Source organism: Acomys minous, assembly GCF_964271855.1.
Source record: "Acomys minous genome assembly, chromosome: 4".
Lineage (NCBI taxonomy): Eukaryota > Metazoa > Chordata > Mammalia > Rodentia > Muridae > Acomys > Acomys minous.
This window is the reverse complement of record NC_140486.1, coordinates 129028244-129046851: the sequence shown is the minus strand read 5'-3', so window position 1 is coordinate 129046851 and position 18608 is coordinate 129028244. Positions and strand designations below refer to the sequence as shown.

The 18608-nt window shown below is 47.5% G+C and overlaps 1 protein-coding gene across 7 annotated transcripts in view; it reads left to right on the top strand.

The window, feature by feature from the left end:
* ARHGAP28 (Rho GTPase activating protein 28) overlaps window positions 1-18608 on the top strand; it is a 167840-nt gene that overhangs the window by 112264 nt on the left and 36968 nt on the right. For 4 of the 7 annotated variants that reach the window (XM_084778155.1, XM_084778161.1, XM_084778160.1 and 1 more), the window contains exons 5-12: window positions 759-848; window positions 6147-6231; window positions 6787-6861; window positions 8706-8848; window positions 10361-10526; window positions 10629-10720; window positions 13936-14013; window positions 17851-18013. In XM_084778155.1, the coding sequence (XP_084634281.1) occupies window positions 759-848; window positions 6147-6231; window positions 6787-6861; window positions 8706-8848; window positions 10361-10526; window positions 10629-10720; window positions 13936-14013; window positions 17851-18013 (892 nt within the window). The remainder of the gene's footprint in view (window positions 1-758; window positions 849-6146; window positions 6232-6786; window positions 6862-8705; window positions 8849-10360; window positions 10527-10628; window positions 10721-13935; window positions 14014-17850; window positions 18014-18608) is intronic. The other 3 variants (XM_084778156.1, XM_084778158.1, XM_084778157.1) reach the window with 3 other exon arrangements.

Sequence of the window (18608 nt, the reverse complement as noted above, 5' to 3'; positions counted from 1 at the left end):
GCCTCTCCCCAGAAAGGACCAGGACTAACAGGCGAGCATCACCACACCCACCTCCTTGTTCGCTGTAGGAATTTAGAGCATCTGGAGAAAATATGGTCAAGTGAAATGACAAACGGATTTTTAAAAGACTAAATGTTTTGTTTCATGTAGTTCTCAAGTATATACGTGTATATACGTATATACTATGTCTGTGTGTGTATATATATTCTATATACAGTTTTTAAATCAGGCCTCCTGTCAGGGTCCTTTGTGCCCTGGCTGTAATCCCTCTCGCTGTCATCCTGCCCCCGTCCCTTGAGTGCTGGCATCACAACCATGCACCACCACATCTCATCCTATTGATCAGGAAACTGATCAGCCTTAGTTTCCCCGGCAACACATTGGGTAAGGTCACACTTCTACCTTGTTGCCCACATTTGTCACACAACCCCTTCTTAGCATCCCCTGAGCCCGAAAAATGGAAGGGTTTTTTTTTTAATTTGATACTTGGCTCTGTGGTAATAAGCCAAGGTCATACTAAGAGGAGCAGAGTGGGTGGCAGGCAATAGCAGGGTCTGTTGTAGAAGTCGGTATCTGCCCCAGGGCCTGGCGCCCAGGGTGTGACACTGGTCCCGCACTAATGGCCATGTGCTCCTGTCCACACCCAGACAGCCGTACCCTCGCATCTGTCACACACACCTCTCCAAAGTCAGTGGAACGCACAGACCCACAGCAGAGTAATTCTGGAGTAAGAATGGTTCTTTTGTGTTTCCATTTAGCCAGATGATGCCTCTCCCAACAGTCGCGCCCTCTCCAATGGTGCCCAGGAGGAAGAAGGTAGTTTTGTGGACCTCCAGAGTGGCTCCCTGGTAAGTCTTTGACGTCAGCACAATTGCACGTTAAGACAACAATGTCAGGAGATGAGAAGAGCAATTCCTTTGAGACAGATTATGAAAGCTTGAACTAGGATTGGAAACAAACAGCTACTGCCTACCCGCCAGCCTTCCAGCAGCTGGGAAGGGCACTTTGAACCAAGGAACGACTAGCTCTTCCTTTCCCCACGCCTGAGGCGGCAGGGCTGACCCCTCAGCTCCTTGAGAGGCTGGGGCTGGGGCTAGCACATCCAAAACCAGCCTGAGGAACTTAGACCCTCTGCCAAACATTTTACAAAGAGGCGCTGGGGAGGTGCAGACAGGGCTTGCTGTGTGAGCATCAGGATTTAAGTTTAGTACCCAGTATGCGCATAAAGTCCCAGGTGTAAGCTGGATGTGGTGGCGCACGCCTTTAACCCCAGCACTTGGAAGGCAGAGGCAGGTGGATCGCTGTGAGTTCGAGGCCACCCTGGTCTACAAAGCGAATCTAGGACAGCCAAGGCTACCCAGAGAAACCCTATCTCGAAAAAAACAAAAACAAAAAACAAAACAAAAATACCAACAAAACAAACAAACAAACAAACAAATCCCAGGTGTGGTGGCTTGCACTTGTCATCTCTGCACTAGGGAGCCAGAGACAGTCAGATACCTGGTTCTCGCTGGTCAGCCACGTTAGGCTAATCTGTAAGCCAAGGTCCCAGCCTCCAGAAACAAAGTGGATGGTTCCTGAGGAGCAGCAAGCCAAGGCTGACCTTATTCTCGCACACATCAATAGGCAGGCATGCACACCCTTGCACACTCAAAAGTCAAGAGCATTAAATATTAAAAGGAAAGTTAGGGCACGGCTCAGAGGTGGAATCTTACCTCACATCCACAAGGCCCTAAGCTCACACTCCAGTATCACAGAAACTTTAAAGGGGACCCTACTAATTAACATGATTCGTATACGGAAATCAGAGTGAGCTCTTCACAGTATCCAGTGTGGAGGGGGTTGTTAACCTTCATCTCCCTCACAGAGTTCTCACAGGTCATACTTCAGCAGCTCCCTGAGTTGGCTTCTCTTCCCCACATTAACCCAGAAGTACCTTTGTTTCCTGCATAAGTGAGAAATCTCCTCTCAGGATGCTGGAGGCTCTGGGCCTTGCCTGCCTGAATTTGTTTCCAGCGAGTACTCACCGACTCACACTTTCTCTTTGCACAAATCGCCTCCTTGGCCTCACAGAACAGTTATATGTTTCTTTGTCAAAAATGCTTGTCATCTCCCCTCCACTTACACTAGACTTGAGACTTAGACTAGACTTGAGCCTGCCCTAAGTGTCTCTGACCTGGTTCCCTGGCAGAGGCGAGATAGTGGATCTCTTAAAGAAGGCGGAGGAAGACGCCTGTTTGATGGGGTCTTGGTTCTCTGATGCTAAATTGATGGAAGGCTGAGTTATCCAAGTAGATGCTCGGAAGAGGTGGCACCTATCAGCGTTCATCCCCTGGGGCAGCAGTTTCTTAGTCATTGCCTATTTTGAGAAACAAGATAAGTGACATTCATGTATGACCCACTCCTTGGATTTGCTCATTGCTTGGACAAGCAGTGTTGTCGTCTCCGTACAAACACTTGAACATACGTGCAGTGAGAATGTTTCTAATTTAGAGATCATCCGAAATCCTTCCCCTTAAATTGGGATCTTGTTTGGAAACTTTGGTGACCACAGAAGGGGTTGCCCGCAGCAGAGCTTACACAATTGTGTCAACCCCTGTGACTTGGAAGTCCCTTTCTCACCTCCATTTACTGCCGCAGCTGGTGGTACCCAGCTGCATAAGCAGTTCCTGTGTTCAAGCCTCAACTCCTTCTGCCTTTTTCCTCCTCACACCCATCTCTGGGGCCCACGGGTGCTATGTCATGAATGGTTGTGGGCTATTCCTACCTTTGTTGCAGTTTCTTCATGTTACAGACACTCGTGGTCATCCTCCTGATGTAGTGACCGTGCAGAGAATAGTTTTACACCCTGACTGTCCACCGTTTCCACAGCTGCACACCGTGGATCCAAAGTGCACATCTTGCTTAAAGCTTTGGCGGGGCTCTCAGAAACATCCTAGTTATCAGGAGAGCGACGAACCTTAAACACCCCTCCTGCCAGTGTCTTTTACAAGCCACAGTGAAGGGTTCACCAAGCTGATGTGCAGTAGGATGGATGCCTGATTTGTTTACAGTAGGAGACGATTGGCAGGCATGCCTTGTCTTTTTTTTTTTTTTCATGGCCATTCCATGACCACAGTTCTGTGTCCATTCAGAGTGACGCATTTTTCCATTTCTTCATTCTTTGCTACTAGCTTTTCCCCTGGTTCATCTCAGGTACTGATTCAAAGAACTCCTTACTTACTGGTCATGTACTGTCGACATGAAGATTCTTAGAAAGTTGAAGAGTTGTGGGAGATGACGATGTGAGGGAACTTAGTCTTGCATGATGATTATGTGAGCTGTGCAGGATGAGTTAGTCGCTTGGGTTTCTTTTCTTTTCTTTTCTTTCTTTCTTTCTTTCTTTCTTTCTTTCTTTCTTTCTTTCTTTCTTTCTTTCTTTCTTCTTCCTGAAAATAAAATGGTGTCAATAGTGACATTCTTTATTTTAAAAAAAGAAAAAAAGCAATATTGGGTCTAAGACAATCTCCCTGGCATAGTCTTCAACTTCTCTTACTTTGGGTTGTTATCCAGAGGGTTTTTATTTAGAAGGGTTGATTAGGACGGGGGCCCCTGGGATGCCCCACATAGCCAATTGCACCTCAGTGTACTCACTCTGGAGTCACTGCAGGCATTTGCCTCGAGGTAACTGTGTTCTGAGTCTCATAGACACCAGCTGGGAGTCCCCATGTGGTGGGACTTCTGGCACTTGGGTAAGAGTGTGTTGAGGTCTCTGGCTTCCCAGAGGCTGATCTGCAGCAGCTACAAGTCTTGGGTGCCTGTAGTATTTCCTAGTGCACCACGCCCCTAAGTTTTATCTTAGGAGAGACCTTAACAACTCGTCCATTGGAATTTATTTTGTGGAGTGGGATAAAGTGACCTATGGTTAACTCTCCTGAGAGAACAGTCTTCACTCTTGCAGTACCCTTTCACCCAAGTCTTTATTGTTTTCTCTATTTGAAAAGACCACAAGTAAACCTCCACATTTCAAGTGTCTGTCTTTGAACTTTGCCAGAGTAAGTTCACCTGCAAGTGGGAGAAATCATTTCTTCCAGATATACTCAGAGAAAGGTCATGCAGTCCACAAGAAAGACTCGTTAGGACTTTTCTTCTAAGGCTTCATAGTTAAGCAGAATATTTGTTCTGGGCTTCTAAGCCTCCCAATTGCTTTATTGTGGACTGTAGGTTGGATTACATCAAATGAGCATCCAGTGTGTATTGAAATGAATCCCTTCAACCACAGACCAGCCAACTGCAGATGGAAGCTATTTTAATTGTGTCTGGAGTGAACGTGTACAGATGTTTTTTCCTTGTCTTTCTTTTCTCAGCAGTACAGTGTTCAGCCGTTCACATAGCACTTACTCGGTGAGGAGGCACCTTACACAGTGCAAGATGGTTTAAAGTACTCAGGAATGTGTGCATAGGTTACACGCAAATGCTGTACTCTAGATTTCTGCAGGAGTCCCAGGAACCAGTCCCTGCCTGATGGTCAGTGGTGGGCAGGTGGAATGGCATTATTCTTGTTCTGATTGCCCTGCCGTGGCAGGACACTGCCCCTTTTTTGTTGTTCTGTTCCACAGTCTCCTTCAAGTCCACATCCCCAAGTGACTTAAAATATCCCCCTGGGTTCCACTTGCTAAAGTGTCTACCACCTGCCAGGAGTGCCAAGTGGAAGGCCAAGACGTGGGCATTCGGAAGATATGTCATATCGAAACTAGAGCCACTGGTGGTCTACGTGATGTAGGGTTAGGTTTTCAGAGCCACCAGAAATAGGACTGACCCCGAGCTTTGTGGCCCTAGATCTCTGTCTTTTTATCTAGAAATTGCAGTGTACAGGCATCTGCATTTTGGCAGTTGGCCGCCTATTTCCATGTGATTTGTACAGTTGAAAGGTTTAAAGACTCATTTCAAATGAAATCGAGCAGGAAGCAAAAGCGAACATGAGGCTGAGAGTCCGAGGCGCCCTTGTGCAGTCTGCCACGTACAGCAGAAGAGCTTCCACGAAGCAGGTGTCCAACGATTGCTAAATAAGAGTGAGAATGAAAGACACCATATCCTGGTGCGCAGGGGGAAAGGACAGGTTTTACGTGTAAATTGCACACCAAGGCATCTTGATAGAATGGCCATTTCCTGACGCTCACCTGCCCACAGATAATAGCTCCACATTAGGGATATAGGTTTGCATGGACAGTTTTTGGTAGAATTTCTGTGTCTTTTTCTCTTGCTGGTGCCATACCAGACAGGAGCAGAAACTCACTTTGCTGGCCTCTCTAAAGAGAGATGCTCAGCTTCCGACGGAGCAAGTCGGTGGCACAGGGCTGTGGCAGGCCTCTGTGAGGAGGGGCCAGATCAAGAATGGAAACTGGATTATAGAAGATAATTTCTGGCTTCAGAGTTTTGCTGCTGTTGTTGTTTGTGTGTGTGTTTGTGTAACCTAGGCTATTTGGGAACCTACTATGTAGACGAAGCTGGCCTAGAACCCTCTATGTAGACCAGGCTGGCCCAGAAGCCTCTATGTAGACCAGGCTGGCCCAGAAGCCTCTATGTAGACCAGGCTGGCCTATAGCTTCACCTGGTGCGCTTGCCTTCTGGGTATTGGGACGATAAGCAGCTACCCACCACAGCTGGCAAGATAGGTAAGTTTTTTGTTAGTTGTTATTACTCTGTATTCAACAATGAGAGAATGTATATGTTAATATTAGCAATATAACTGCAGTCAAGACAGAGCGTATCCAGCTGAGCAGGCAGTAATTATCCAGCACACACAGCATCGAGTGTTCCAGTTTCTACATCTTAGCAGAAGCAGCTAGCTCTATGAGCCAGGAAGGCAGGGTGAGTTGTGAGCGCTTCTGCATAGTTCTTGTGAGGGGCCTGGGTAAGCCGCATCCATCTCAACTAACCGTGGAAACAGCTGCGATCTGTGCAGACCACTTGTGAGCCCAAGAACCGTGTCTGTGAAGAAGACCGGTGTGTTGCAGAATATAAGTAAATCCCACTGAGGTGAAGGGTCGGGCTGGAGAGCTGGCTCGGTCGGCCATTGAAAGCTCAGTTCACAAGCATGAGTACAAGAGCTGACGGGTCGCCGTGCCTGTGGTAAATGCTGTTCTCCCTCTCCCCTTGCTTGGCAGTCCATACTTGAGGCCCTCCCAGATATTCCTGTCCACGCCAACGGATCTGCAGACCCCGAGCAGCCAGTTCACACTGCATTGAGTGGTGAGTGGCATGTCCCCTGGCATGTCCCCTGGCATGTCCCCTGGGGAGGGTATGCTGCCTGTGCCTTCTCCCTCTGGGTCTGGCGCTCCGTGCACTTAGCAGTGAGTTTTGTTTTGAGTGTTCATTTTAATACTTCCACTTTTAACATTGACTGTGTAGCATCGTAAATATGAACATAGTCCTTACCGGTGGGGGAGTCATGTGGGGCACACAAACATTGGATAATGCCTACATTGGGCTGAACTTAACTCCTAAACGCATACCATCATTTACCAGTTCTTTGCGATGAAGGCTCTTAAATTCGTCTCCTGCGGGTTTTTGAAACGTGTAACACATTGCTGCTACGGCCACTCACCGTGCTTGACAGTGGTGCCTAGAACTGTTTAGTCTTGTCCAACCGTGCTGCTCACCCATACACCTCTCCTCCTCTCTGCCTCTACCTAGCAAGATGTGAGTTAGGATTCTGATGCTTCCTGTATTCCCTCTCTCTCTCTCTCTCTCTCTCTCTCTCTCTCTCTCTCTCTCTCCCTCCCTCCCTCCCTCCCCTCCAAACAGCCCATTTTGTCACAGCAGACAGTGTTAACCCAGCCAAGCAGGAAGCGAAGTCGGCCTTCACTTCCAACAAGTGGGGTAAGAGAGTCTCACTTGAGTGGCAGCTTTGACCTAAGCCCACCCCATCCCCCCACCCCCGTGAGTACCACGATGTGTCCCGATGTCACAGGAAGGCTAAGAACAGCCTCATCCAAGACGTGTGAAACCTGAGCGGCTTCTGACTTCCAGGCTTACAGGGCTGGCTCTCATCCGAGCCTCCACCACACCACATGAGTCTCTCAGGATGGCATCCTCCTGACCCAAGCCTGGCCCCCGAAGCCATGCCTCTGGGGTTCCTCTCTTTTGAGAAATGCACATTCTCTCCTTGGAGAGACACAGCCTATCCTTCAACCATCTTCATCCAGATGCTAAGTGGAGCTGACGAGAGAGTTCTAGAATTGATCACAGTGACAGTCACCCAGCTGTTACATACAAAGTCCACTGACTCCATGCACCAAACGATGGACTGCCTGGCATGCGAGTTGTTTTTCGATAATGTTGGTACCAAAAGCAAAATAACTCCAAGGAGAGACTTGCCAGAAATGCTTTCCCTTCAGCCTATTTACTGCCCGCGATGTGGTTGTAATCACACCGTCAGGGACAGACGCACACACAAGGTGGCCTAGTGGCTGGGAGAATCTGCCTGCTTGGTTGCTGCTCTCCAAAGACTCCAGCCTAGACCTTCAGGCAGCCCGAGCGAGCGAGTGAGCGTTGTTCCCCCACTCTCCTTCTTCTGTGCTGACTGCAAGCCTACCTCTGCAGAAGTGAAACCTCACCACACAGACACACACGCGCACACACACATACGCATGCACACTCTCTCTCTCTCTCTCTCTCTCTCTCTCACACACACACACACACACACACACACACACACACACACACACACACTGCCATTTGCTAACTCCTTGTTGCTGCTCTTCTCCATGCTCCAGCTGTTGGTCATGTTCTAAGCTGTCATGTGCTCACTTGTAAGCTGTCCACCCAAGGCTTAATGTAAAAGCAAGCAGGCCTCTTATTGGTATAATTAACCAGTAAGTGGTTAATTCTGCCTTCCGTCATTTTGATCTCCTTGACCTTTAGTTGGGGGGCGGGTGCTTAGAAGAAAATGTGTTCTGTTTGTAATTAGTTCTTTTTACACACAAAAATACTTTTGCCAGGCAGTGAAGTGAGGTATCGTCTCGAAAGGTCTTACTCGGAAGTAACAGTTTCATGTTGAGCAAACAGTGTGGGTCAAGCACCCATTTGCCTTAATTTGCAACCTTGCTTGAGAAAAACACCGCTGTGGGACTCTCCTGACACTGTCACCAGATCAGGTGCTTTTTAGTGTGCATCATGCAAGGCTAGACTAATACCAAATTATAGAAATCCAGAATAATTCCCCTGCATGCCCCGACGTGAAGTCCACATTGGATAATCTTAACAGGCAGATGTCTCCGTGCTTGGGAAAGTTGAGGGCAGTTTGGGAGATTCCCACCCATTTCCCTCTTCGCTCTTCTGGGCCTCCAAGAGGCAGCACCAGGCCTGGATGGGTTTATTTTTAGCACCAGAAAAACACAGAGAAATGCACCGTCCTGGGTGTTGCCTCTGAAAACCTCTCACAACACATGAACCATTAAAACACTAACAGTTGGATTAGCCCATTGTTTCGGACACGAGTAGAAATGCATCCATAGGGAAAGTCAGAGGGACATCGTGTCACTGCCTAAGTGAGTGCAGGGAGCCAGGCTCTGTTCCCAGACGTCAGCACCCCAGCTTGCTTTGTAAATATTTGGTAGTTTATTCTGCAGCAAATGGCATTGACTGGCTCAATGATGTATTATGTTTATTGTCTCTTGTTTTTTTTTGTTTTGTTTTGTTTTTTGTTTCTGTTTTTTTTTTAGATGATGCTTATCTAGAAAAGAACATTCCGCCAGAGGGTGAAGAGCTGTCCTTTGAGGTGTCTTACTCAGAAATGGTGACAGAGACGCCAGAGAGAAATAAATGGAAGAAATCAGACATTAAGAAAGAAGACTATGCCTTAACTGTAAGCAAACCCCTCTGTGGTCAGTCTAGTAGCTTCCAGAGACAGCTCCCGATGCCAATACGGGGATTGCTCTTCATCTCTGCATATGCATGAGGGAACAGGAGAGGCCAGGCACCAGTGCTGTGTGTCTCCCGGGTATTATTTTGTGTGTATGTACCACGTATATCCTGATTACAGGACAGGGCTATGTACAGGCCTTGTAAGGAGGCAGTTGCCCTCCCCTCTGACCCACTTTCCTGGTAGGTAAAGTTTTTCGTGGGGACATACCCCTTGGACTAGTGTCTCAATATAAGTGAGTATATACCATTTAACTCTTTTTGCTTCTGGGTGAACTCACTCATTATGATAATTTCCAGTTCAATCCATTTGTCCACAAATTTCGGAAATTCCTTGTTTTTAATAGCTGAGTAGTATTCCATAGTGTTGAGACTTTAGGTGTGAGAAGCCTGGGAAAATGAGAAAATTCAAGGATCCAGAGGGTCCTGGAAAACTACAGGCAGGTTTGGGCCCTGGGGTCCTCCTCAAACTATGGCACCAGCCAAGGAAAATATAGGCAGTAAACTTCGAACCCCTACCCAGACTAGCTGATGGACAGGACATTCTCCACCGTTAAGTGGAGAAGGAGATCTGACTTTCACACAAACTCTGGTGCCCCATATTTGACCATGTCCCTTGGATGGGGATGCCTGGTGGCACTCAGAGGAAGGATAATAGGTCACCAAGAAGAGACTCGATACCCTAAGAGCATATACAGGGGGAGGAGGGTCCCCCTCAGTCACAGACATAGGGGAGGGGAGTAAGGGGGAAGGGGGAGGGAGGGAGGAATGGGAGGATACAAGGGATATACTAACAACTGAGATGTAATATGAATAAATTAATTAAATTAAATAAATAAATAAAATAAAAATTTTAAAAATTTTAAAAAAAGAAGGCAGTTGCTGGGCTGTGGGGATGGTACAGTGGGTAAAAACACTTGCTATGAAAGCATTAAGGCCTGGGTCTGAGCCTCTCGTACCCACGTAAAGACGGGAATGATTCATCTGCAATCTCAGGATGAGAGGCAGGGTCCAGGGAATGCCTGAAAGCTTATAGGCCGCTTAGTGTCACGTTCTCAGTAGCCAACAGTAAAGAGACACTGTCTCAAGTCGGGTGAGAGGCAAGGACTGACTCCCAAGATTGTCCTCTGACTGGCACATGCCTGCTGTGGTATGCATGCCCACAATACACATATAAACATGCACATACACACAAACATAGGAAGATGGGGTGGGGGAGGCGGCGGCTGCTGCTGCCATCATAGCCACAGTCAGGCAGTGCTCACAGCCCTGGCAGCAATGCTGTCTGACAGAGGCGATGCTTTGCCTCCACTTAGCGTAGCCTCCGTCTGCTGTTTCTGTGGCCCAGGATGCTCCTCAGAGAGATGTCTCCCAGTAGGCTTTGCTGTGTAAATTTAGAGTGCCCAGATTTCATCTGATTTTAAAAAATAAATATCTTCTTCATTGGGTATTTTAGAAATTCACTGTTCAGAAAACCAGATTTGGGTTGACCGAGACAGGAGACCTGTCTGCCGAAGACATGAAGAAAATCCGCCACCTCTCTCTGATCGAATTGACAGCCTTCTTCGATGCTTTTGGAATACAGGTGAAAAGAAGCAAAACTGAGCGAGTGAAAGGCCGAGGTAACTAAGAGGTGGGGCTGCCAGCATCAACGCTGGCCCTGGGGACCCGAGGGCACTTCTGACTCTCACTTTTTCTTCCTCATTCGGGTGTGTTCGATGCAGACACCGGGGTTTTCGGGGTACCGCTGACAGTCCTCCTGGACAGCGACCGGAAGAAGGACCCTGCAGTGAAAGTTCCTCTTGTGCTACAGAAAGTGAGTTGTGTGCCAAAGACTGGGGAGACAGTGAGGTCGGCGGGTGCATTGTCACAGAGGTCCATGTGTCAGACACATGAGCCTTGAGGGACACGTCCCACCTCAGGAGCGTTTGCTGCACACTGTGGACATTTGTCAAGGGTGGACACAGTGTCCTGTCTTCCAGCTTCATTCAGTTGTGTTTTCCAGCCCTTTCTTCAGATGGAGCTGTGTATATGCACGGGTTTACATGCGTTTTCCTCCTCACTACAGGGTCTCCCTATGTTGACCTAGCTATCCTGGAGCTCACAGAGATCCTCCTGCCTCTGCCAACTGAGTGCTAGGTCATTCTGTATAAGGCATGATTATTAACAGTCTGTTTGCTGAACATACAGGTGCTTTCTGAGGTGCATCAAAAGCTAATTTTTGTGTGTGTGTGTGTGTGCAGTCATTTCTCAGACTTTTTAAGCTAAAATAAATTTAATAAAGTCAAAATTGGCTTTCTTCTAATAGGTTTTCAGGTATGACTTTACCCATGAGGTACAGTCAGGACTGAAAAAAAAATTATTCAGTGAAAAGATTTTTTAAAAGTTTTATCTCAGCTGCTATATCCAGAGGTTGCTAAATAACTGTTTTACTTTAAAAAAAAAATAAGGTCTAGGTTTGATTTTAATTATGTGTCTGTGTCCCTGCGTGAGCATGTACACGTGTGTGTGAGTGTGTGAGTGCCAGACGACATGAAAAAATGGCATATGACCCTCCAGAGCTTAGTTTGAGGCAGTGATGTGCCTCCCTGTGGGGATGTTGGGCGTCGAACCCAGGTCCTCTGTGTGGGCAGTCTGCACTCTTAGCCACTGAGCTGTCTCACCAGCCCCACAGCTAGTTTGCTTTTACATTGTGCTTTTTTTCTATTTTTTATTATTGCTTTTCTTTTGTAGTATATACCTTTACATTATTACACATAAATACAATAAGCTACAATACAGCAAGAAGAACCACAAAACTAACAGGAATTATAAAAAACCATTACTTTCATAATATTTTGGCTATTTGTATTTGGCATCCTTGAAGAAAACATCTTTCCTATCTTGGTGTGCCTAAAATTCTGAATGTAAATCAATATATCTCATCTCTATAAACTTAAAACATTTATCTAGACCTAAAAACTTCTTAACCCCTAAAAAACTAAGATTATTTGTAAAACTAAACTATTTTAAGTGTGCAGCGACTGAAACATGCTTACTTAAGAGTGACATCCGGTGGCACACTTAGAACCCCAGGCCTTTACTATCACAGACCTTGCTGGAATTTAAAATCCTTGTACGTTGTACATAAAAGCCCCGGCTGGGGGACACAGTTGCTCTGCTCACACTAACAGGCTGCGTCTGCCCCTTGCCTCAGCCTGAGCTGCGTCCTTATTCCTGGTGATTGATTAATTGGCCAGTGATGGAGCAGTGGCAGGCAGAAGATGCTGGTGCCCTCCCCAGATGTGAGAAGGCTCCCCAGGGCAAGGGCTGTACCAATGATGTCACATCCGGTGTAGTCAGCGTGGAGCAGCCCAAGGGGCAATTTTTATTTCCTCGCTGACAAGGTAACTGCAGCAGAGGAGGGTGAGATAACAGGCAGCGTGGGAAGGGAGCACAGCTCGTGCCAAGCCCAGGGTCCTCATGACAGTGCTATTCTTCTTCCTCTGAAGTCAAAGCAGGAGTGATGGCCTTTGTCCTCCAGGGAGAGGGTGGATCTTGAAGAAAACAGTCTTTACAAATCCCCGGCAAGATTTCGGCACAAGTTTATATGGCATCGGTGCAAAACCCAGAGTGGAACGTAGCAGCTAGCATTAACCACGAGGTGCTCAGTAGATGCTAAGTGAACTGTACGTCTGTGTCACATTCTCAACCCAGCAAATGGCAGCCACTCTGACTGCTGGCATGTGCCTCACTTAAGGCGATCTGAGGTGCTGTCCCTGAGCACTTTGAGATACATGCGCCTTCTTCCCCATCTCTGAAAGAGGCTTGACGCCCAAGCACTACAGTGTGCTGTTGCAGCGTCCTCTCACCTTCTGAACTTAGAAAGGTTACTTACCTTCCATGTGCCGCAGCCCCCTCAGCAGGGGAGAGATTAGTGCTGAAGACCAGGGTTGAACGAAAGAGTATGTACAAAGCATTGAGAGCAGAGTCTGATGTGCAGGAAATGCACAGGATGTGAAAACTTGTTATTAAATCTCCTCACCGCCACCACCGACACCATCACCACCATCACCACCACCACCACCACCATCACCACCACCATCATCACCATCACCATCACCACCACCATCATCACCACCACCATCACCACCACCATCACCACCATCACCACCACCATCACCACCACCATCACCACCACCACCACCACCACCATCACCACCACCATCACCACCACCACCACCACCACCACCATCACCACCATCACCACCACCACCATCACCACCACCACCATCACCACCACCACCACCACCACCACCACCATCACCACCATCACCACCACCACCACTGCCACCACCACCACTGCCACCACCATCACCACCACCATCACCACCACCACCACCATCACCACCACCACCACCACCATCACCACCACCACCACCGCCACCACCATTACCCTATCATCACCAGTGCCAGCACCATTCTGTCATCACCACCCCCATCCTCATCATTATCGTCATCCCAGCACAGCTATCATCGCCATCATGACAACTGCCAACATGAGAATTTAAGACAGCAGTTAACTCCTACATGTCCAAGTCCTTAGTTACTCCCTAGAATTCTTTAAGCTCCTAGTCTAGGGCTTTGCAACCAATGAGAGTAAACTTGGAAGAGATCAAGTGCATCACAGTAGTGTGGCTGCAGACGCATGGTTGGTTTAGTATTTTCCCTATTAGTTGGTCTGCAGAAGAGAAATAATCAGATTTGAAAGCGTCGGGTTGGCAGAGTGTCGTAGTGGATCAGAGAGTCCATGCTTTACTTAGGTTGTGATGCTGGGAAGCTGTGCAGCAGATCTAAATGGAGAATTCCCTCTCTGGAAAACTGTAGGCCATGTTGACCTTGTTGACTGGTCATTAGTTCTTCAGAAAGCATTCATATGTCAGCTATATATGCACACGTAGCAAGCAGTCTAGTGATCACTGCCCTCACCGTTTAGAATATCTGTAGCCATTTAGAGATATTTACTTTCTGTAATTTATTGTTGGTTTCTAGTTTTTTCAGAAAGTCGAGGAGTCAGGTCTGGAATCTGAAGGAATTTTTCGGCTTTCGGGATGTACCGCCAAAGTCAAGGTACCCAACTTTCTCTCCTTTCCTAAAGACATAAGCTAGTCTAAGTCAGGGCTCTGCTGCTGCGAGGAGACGCCATGACTGAGGCAACACTGAATCGGGGGCTTTTTCACAGTTTCAGAGGCGAGTTCATTATCATCATGGCAGGGACATGGTAGAGCATGACAGGAGCATGGTGGCTCTCATGACGCCGGAGCAGGATTTAAGAGCTGCATCGTAACCAGGAGGCAGAGACAGGGGAAAAATTGGGCCTAACCTGAGCGGGAAAACTCAGAACCCACCCCCAGTGGCACACTTTCTCCGTTGCGTCCATAGCTACTGCAGTAAAGCCACGGCTCCTAATCCTTCTGTCATGGCGCCACTTCCTGACCTGCGAGCCTGTGGAAGGCATTTTCACTCAAATCAGCACAGCCCAGTTCCAGGGAGCATCAGAACCTGAGTCTCTGTGGCTGTCACTGCGCCTTTGGTAGTGTCACATGGCTTGCCTTAACACTCCTCAGGCATCTGGTGACCTGCTTCTTCCATGTTTCAGTTCTTAAAACCTAAAATGACAAACCACTGCCATCAAAACTCTTGCCTGTCTGAAGCTTGAAACACCCGGCCCTGTGTGGCTAAGTCCTTGGCTGTGGAAAGTCTTGGAGCCCACAGCTCGTTGGTATTTACTTCCGTTTCTAACTGCTCTCAGCTGAGAAGAATTCCTAGGTTCTTCTTTCAGCTGGATTTCTTTTAAGAATTTGCAGCCAGTGCTCACAACCACAGGGATACTCACCCCGTTGTTCTAGAACCTAATTCCATTTATGGTAATGCCAGCATCCGTGCGTAACATCACACAGCGATGTGAGCCCGTTGGCTTTGCCTTCGTGTACCCGAACAGAGGCGAGCTCTACAGAGCAGGAGGGAGCCCTTGAAGGGAAAATATTTTTCTGGTAAACTTCTAGTCCAATATCTCTCTGTGCTTCCTGGGGGGCACACCCAAGGAAGAGTTCATGCCCACCCTTTGGTTGCCCCCAGTCTGTGGACACTCAGTGATGGGTCCTGAAAAGAAAGCTCAGGTAGCAATGAGAAAATGGATTTGATTGCGATAGCGCCATTAAGGAAAACGCACAGAGGCAGAAAGGCATCCTTCATTAAGTACGTGCTTGGGGGGGTTCTAGTCCTATGAGAAGTGTCAAGGAAGCAATGTAGAAATATGACAGAATATTTTCTGAGTGGAAAGAAAATAAGTCGGGCATGTCCATAGGGTCCTCCAGAGCAGAGATGGGTTGGCACTGGAGGAGACCAGGCATGGGTTAGGGTGCAGCCTTGCTACTTCCTTCCTCCCAACAGGGGAGCCGTACACTGGGCAGAATGGGGCAGACCTCCTTCAAAGAAAGGGCTCATGCAGGTGTTGGGGGCGACCAGCTGAGAGAATTAGCTACCTGAACCCCTTGTAAACGAGTGAGTTCTCATTTGAAGGGAGAAGGTTGGAGCTCTGACTCCTTCCAGCGAGGAGTTGGTTCAGTGCTAAGGTGGTTTCATTCGGGAGGCAGATGGCTTCCCAGCAACTGCTGAAGCGGCTTTGTCTAGATTGACCACCTTTCATTCTTAGTTATGCTCCTGGGGAAGAGCATGAAGTAATGAGAGTGAAAACCAGGGCCGCTTCGGTTGTCTTAGGTTACCAACTGAGTTAGAAAAGAGTCAGGCTCCCTCACCAGAGTCAGGCTCCATTCTCTGTGAGGAAAATCTCTCTTATGGTCCCCACGTCTGACTTTAGAGCTGAAGTTACTTTTCTCCCTCTGACTCTTCGTTTAGAAACTGCTCACCAAAGGCCGATTGCCTGTTGAGCGTGTTCACAGACACACACATTCCCAAACCACATGTAGGGCAAGGCCCTTTCCCCCTTAATGGGTTTGGTGTGTGTCAGACGATTTATTCTGCCACTTGTAAAGTCCAAAAATGCAGTCCAGATGTTTTCCCAGTTCTGGCTTCGGGAAAGCAAGCCTGGAGAAACCCGGTCAGCAGAAACAAGGACGTTCTGTGGCTAAAGAGACATCCGACACGGCGTGTTGCCTGTCCTTCACGTCTCTCTTTTATTCAGACTTTCAGTGCCTGGGCTTGTTTAGTTCTTGTTTGTTTGTTTGTTTGTTTGTGTTGTCATCCTTCAGAACATGCTTTGGTCAGGGAAAGGCATTTTTTTAAAAATCCATTTTAATCATTCTTGATCTGTGCCAGGTAAATGACACCAACCATTCGGGGGATGCTGGTAATGAATGGTCCAGCCTTGGCTTTGCATCCTAGATTATCAGTGAGATGGGCAGGAACTCGGGCCTGGGAGGAAGCTGCTCAGCCGGAGCCAGGCAAAGGCATCACTGCAAAGCCAGTCCCTGAACTTGAGGCCCACAGATCATTCGGAACCAATTTAATGCTTTGGAATGTTCAATGCTTTTCTTTTCAAAGCATAACAGAAATTTGAACCAAACACTAAAACCTTAAGATCTTATGGAAGGAGGCGGAGTGTTTGGCTTGCTAAGTTTTCTTCGCCCTGGTGTCCGTTGTTCTGGAGTGGCTGTAGATGCTTTGTTGTTATGCTACCTCGGTACCTTGCGTGTTGGTTTATCTCCCAGAGCTGGTGGCCTCAGGCTAGCTCTTTGCATTTTTGTGAAAATGCTTCAGAAATTGATGTAGTCTTTTTGTTGCTGTTGTTGTTCTCCAAGGTGACTTAAGGATGTGACTTTGACTATGCCTGTGTTCTCCTTAACAGTAAACAAAAAGTAGGTTTTTACTGCTTGAGAGATTAGATGGTCGGTTGGCTGGCTGCATCGTCAGCACTCTCCCTGAGACCCTAACTCAGCAAGCCTGGTGGATAGCTCAGTTTTTCAGGCTCCGGGAGCCGTGGAAGCCTTTGTGTCTGGCGTGTTAGTGAGCTGATCTTGATAGGATATGAACAAACAGCCTGTGGCTGTCCCTGTTCAAAGGGAAACGTGGGTTCTTCATGAGAAAAAAGCAAAAAACACAAAGTGCAAGGTTACTGGAGTCTCTAAGTATTCTCTTTAGAGCAGTGGGTGCTGGTAATGGAGGTGGCTCCTCCGGCTACCTAGTGCTTGAGGTAAACCCTGTAATTCAAGGGGGTGCTAGAAAATGAGTTCGACCTTGGTGTAAAAAATAAAAAATAAAAAGCCTTGGTGGTGGTTGCCACTGATAAACAGACGAACCAATAGTTCAGACTTTTCCAAGTAGAAACTTACTGCGAGTGGAACTTACTGAGGCCTAACGCTCTCACACAGTCGGCTTGCATGGTCCACCAGACCACAGAGAGGACTAGGCAGGCGTGCCAGCATGTGGAAGACGTGTGCACGTGCGCAGAGGAACACCATTCCCGTTCCAGGAAGGGGTCATTTTTCTGCACACTGTAGTGAAAACAGAGTTACTTCATTGGGACATTTCTCATTCCACATGTGAAAGGACAGAGGGGCACACAGAAGGAAGGGTGCCAGAAGGATTTTGACAAAAGGAAAATGGTGGTTTTGTCAAAACTGAACAGAGCAGTTATCATGTAGGGGGCTGTGGTATCCTGCCAGAACCACAGAAATGAAGCTACAGACTCGGTAGAGAGTTATATTTGTGCAGAATTGGCCGATTGGCTCAAGATTATTATTATGTTCAAGATAACCCCTGGAAATACTTTTTAAAAATCAATTCGCAAACCGGTATTTCAACTCTTAATTATGTGGAAAGGTTAGGGGCCAGCAGGCATTAGCCTCAGCCAACCAGCTGCCAAACACTGGTCTGTGTAACGATTGCGAGGAAAGAGGGCATTGAGTCCAGCATCACCCAGCACTGACCGTCCCCCTTGCTTTGCAGCAGTACCGCGAAGAACTGGACGCCAGGTTCAACGCTGATAAATTCAAGTGGGACAAAATGTGTCATAGAGAAGCTGCGGTCATGTTGAAGGCATTCTTCAGGGAGCTCCCCACCTCTCTCTTCCCCGTGGAGTATATACCCGCCTTCATCACCCTGATGGAAAGTAGGTGAAGAAGTTAAATATGATTGGACTGAGACATAGGTTGACGCAGCGCATGAGCGGCAGAGAGGCGCACAGTGAAGTGGGAATACACTGTGTTGCTTGCTGCCTCCCATAGACACCTGGGTGAAATATCATTTATACAGGTCCTGGGTTAGCATATCTAAATCCAATAGTTGTTCGGAGTTTTGTTTTGTTTTGTTTTGTTTTTTAACTTGCTGAAAAAGAAGCCTGTTGAATTTTATGGCTACTCTACTTTTTTTTTTTCCAGCTCTGGAATTTCCAGTTGGTGCCTTTAAATATTTTAATCTGCCTGTTGGCAGGCCCTGTCTTTTCATTTGTTGTACACATGTTTTCTTTCAGGCTGTTTGCGTAACTTGAGTGCCACTTTAAACCTTGTCTGCTAGTTCCAACCCCTGGGTCACCTCGAGATCTGGGTCTTCTTTGAGAAGGAATATATACACTGTTCTTTGTGTGTGACGCTAGTTTAAACTCTGCCCTGGGCATCGTGTTTGGCTGCCATGCTTAAATAGGTCATCTGCTAGGCAAAACCAAAGCTGCCGCCATTGTGGGTTCAGGGACTCAGCTAAGCACTTCA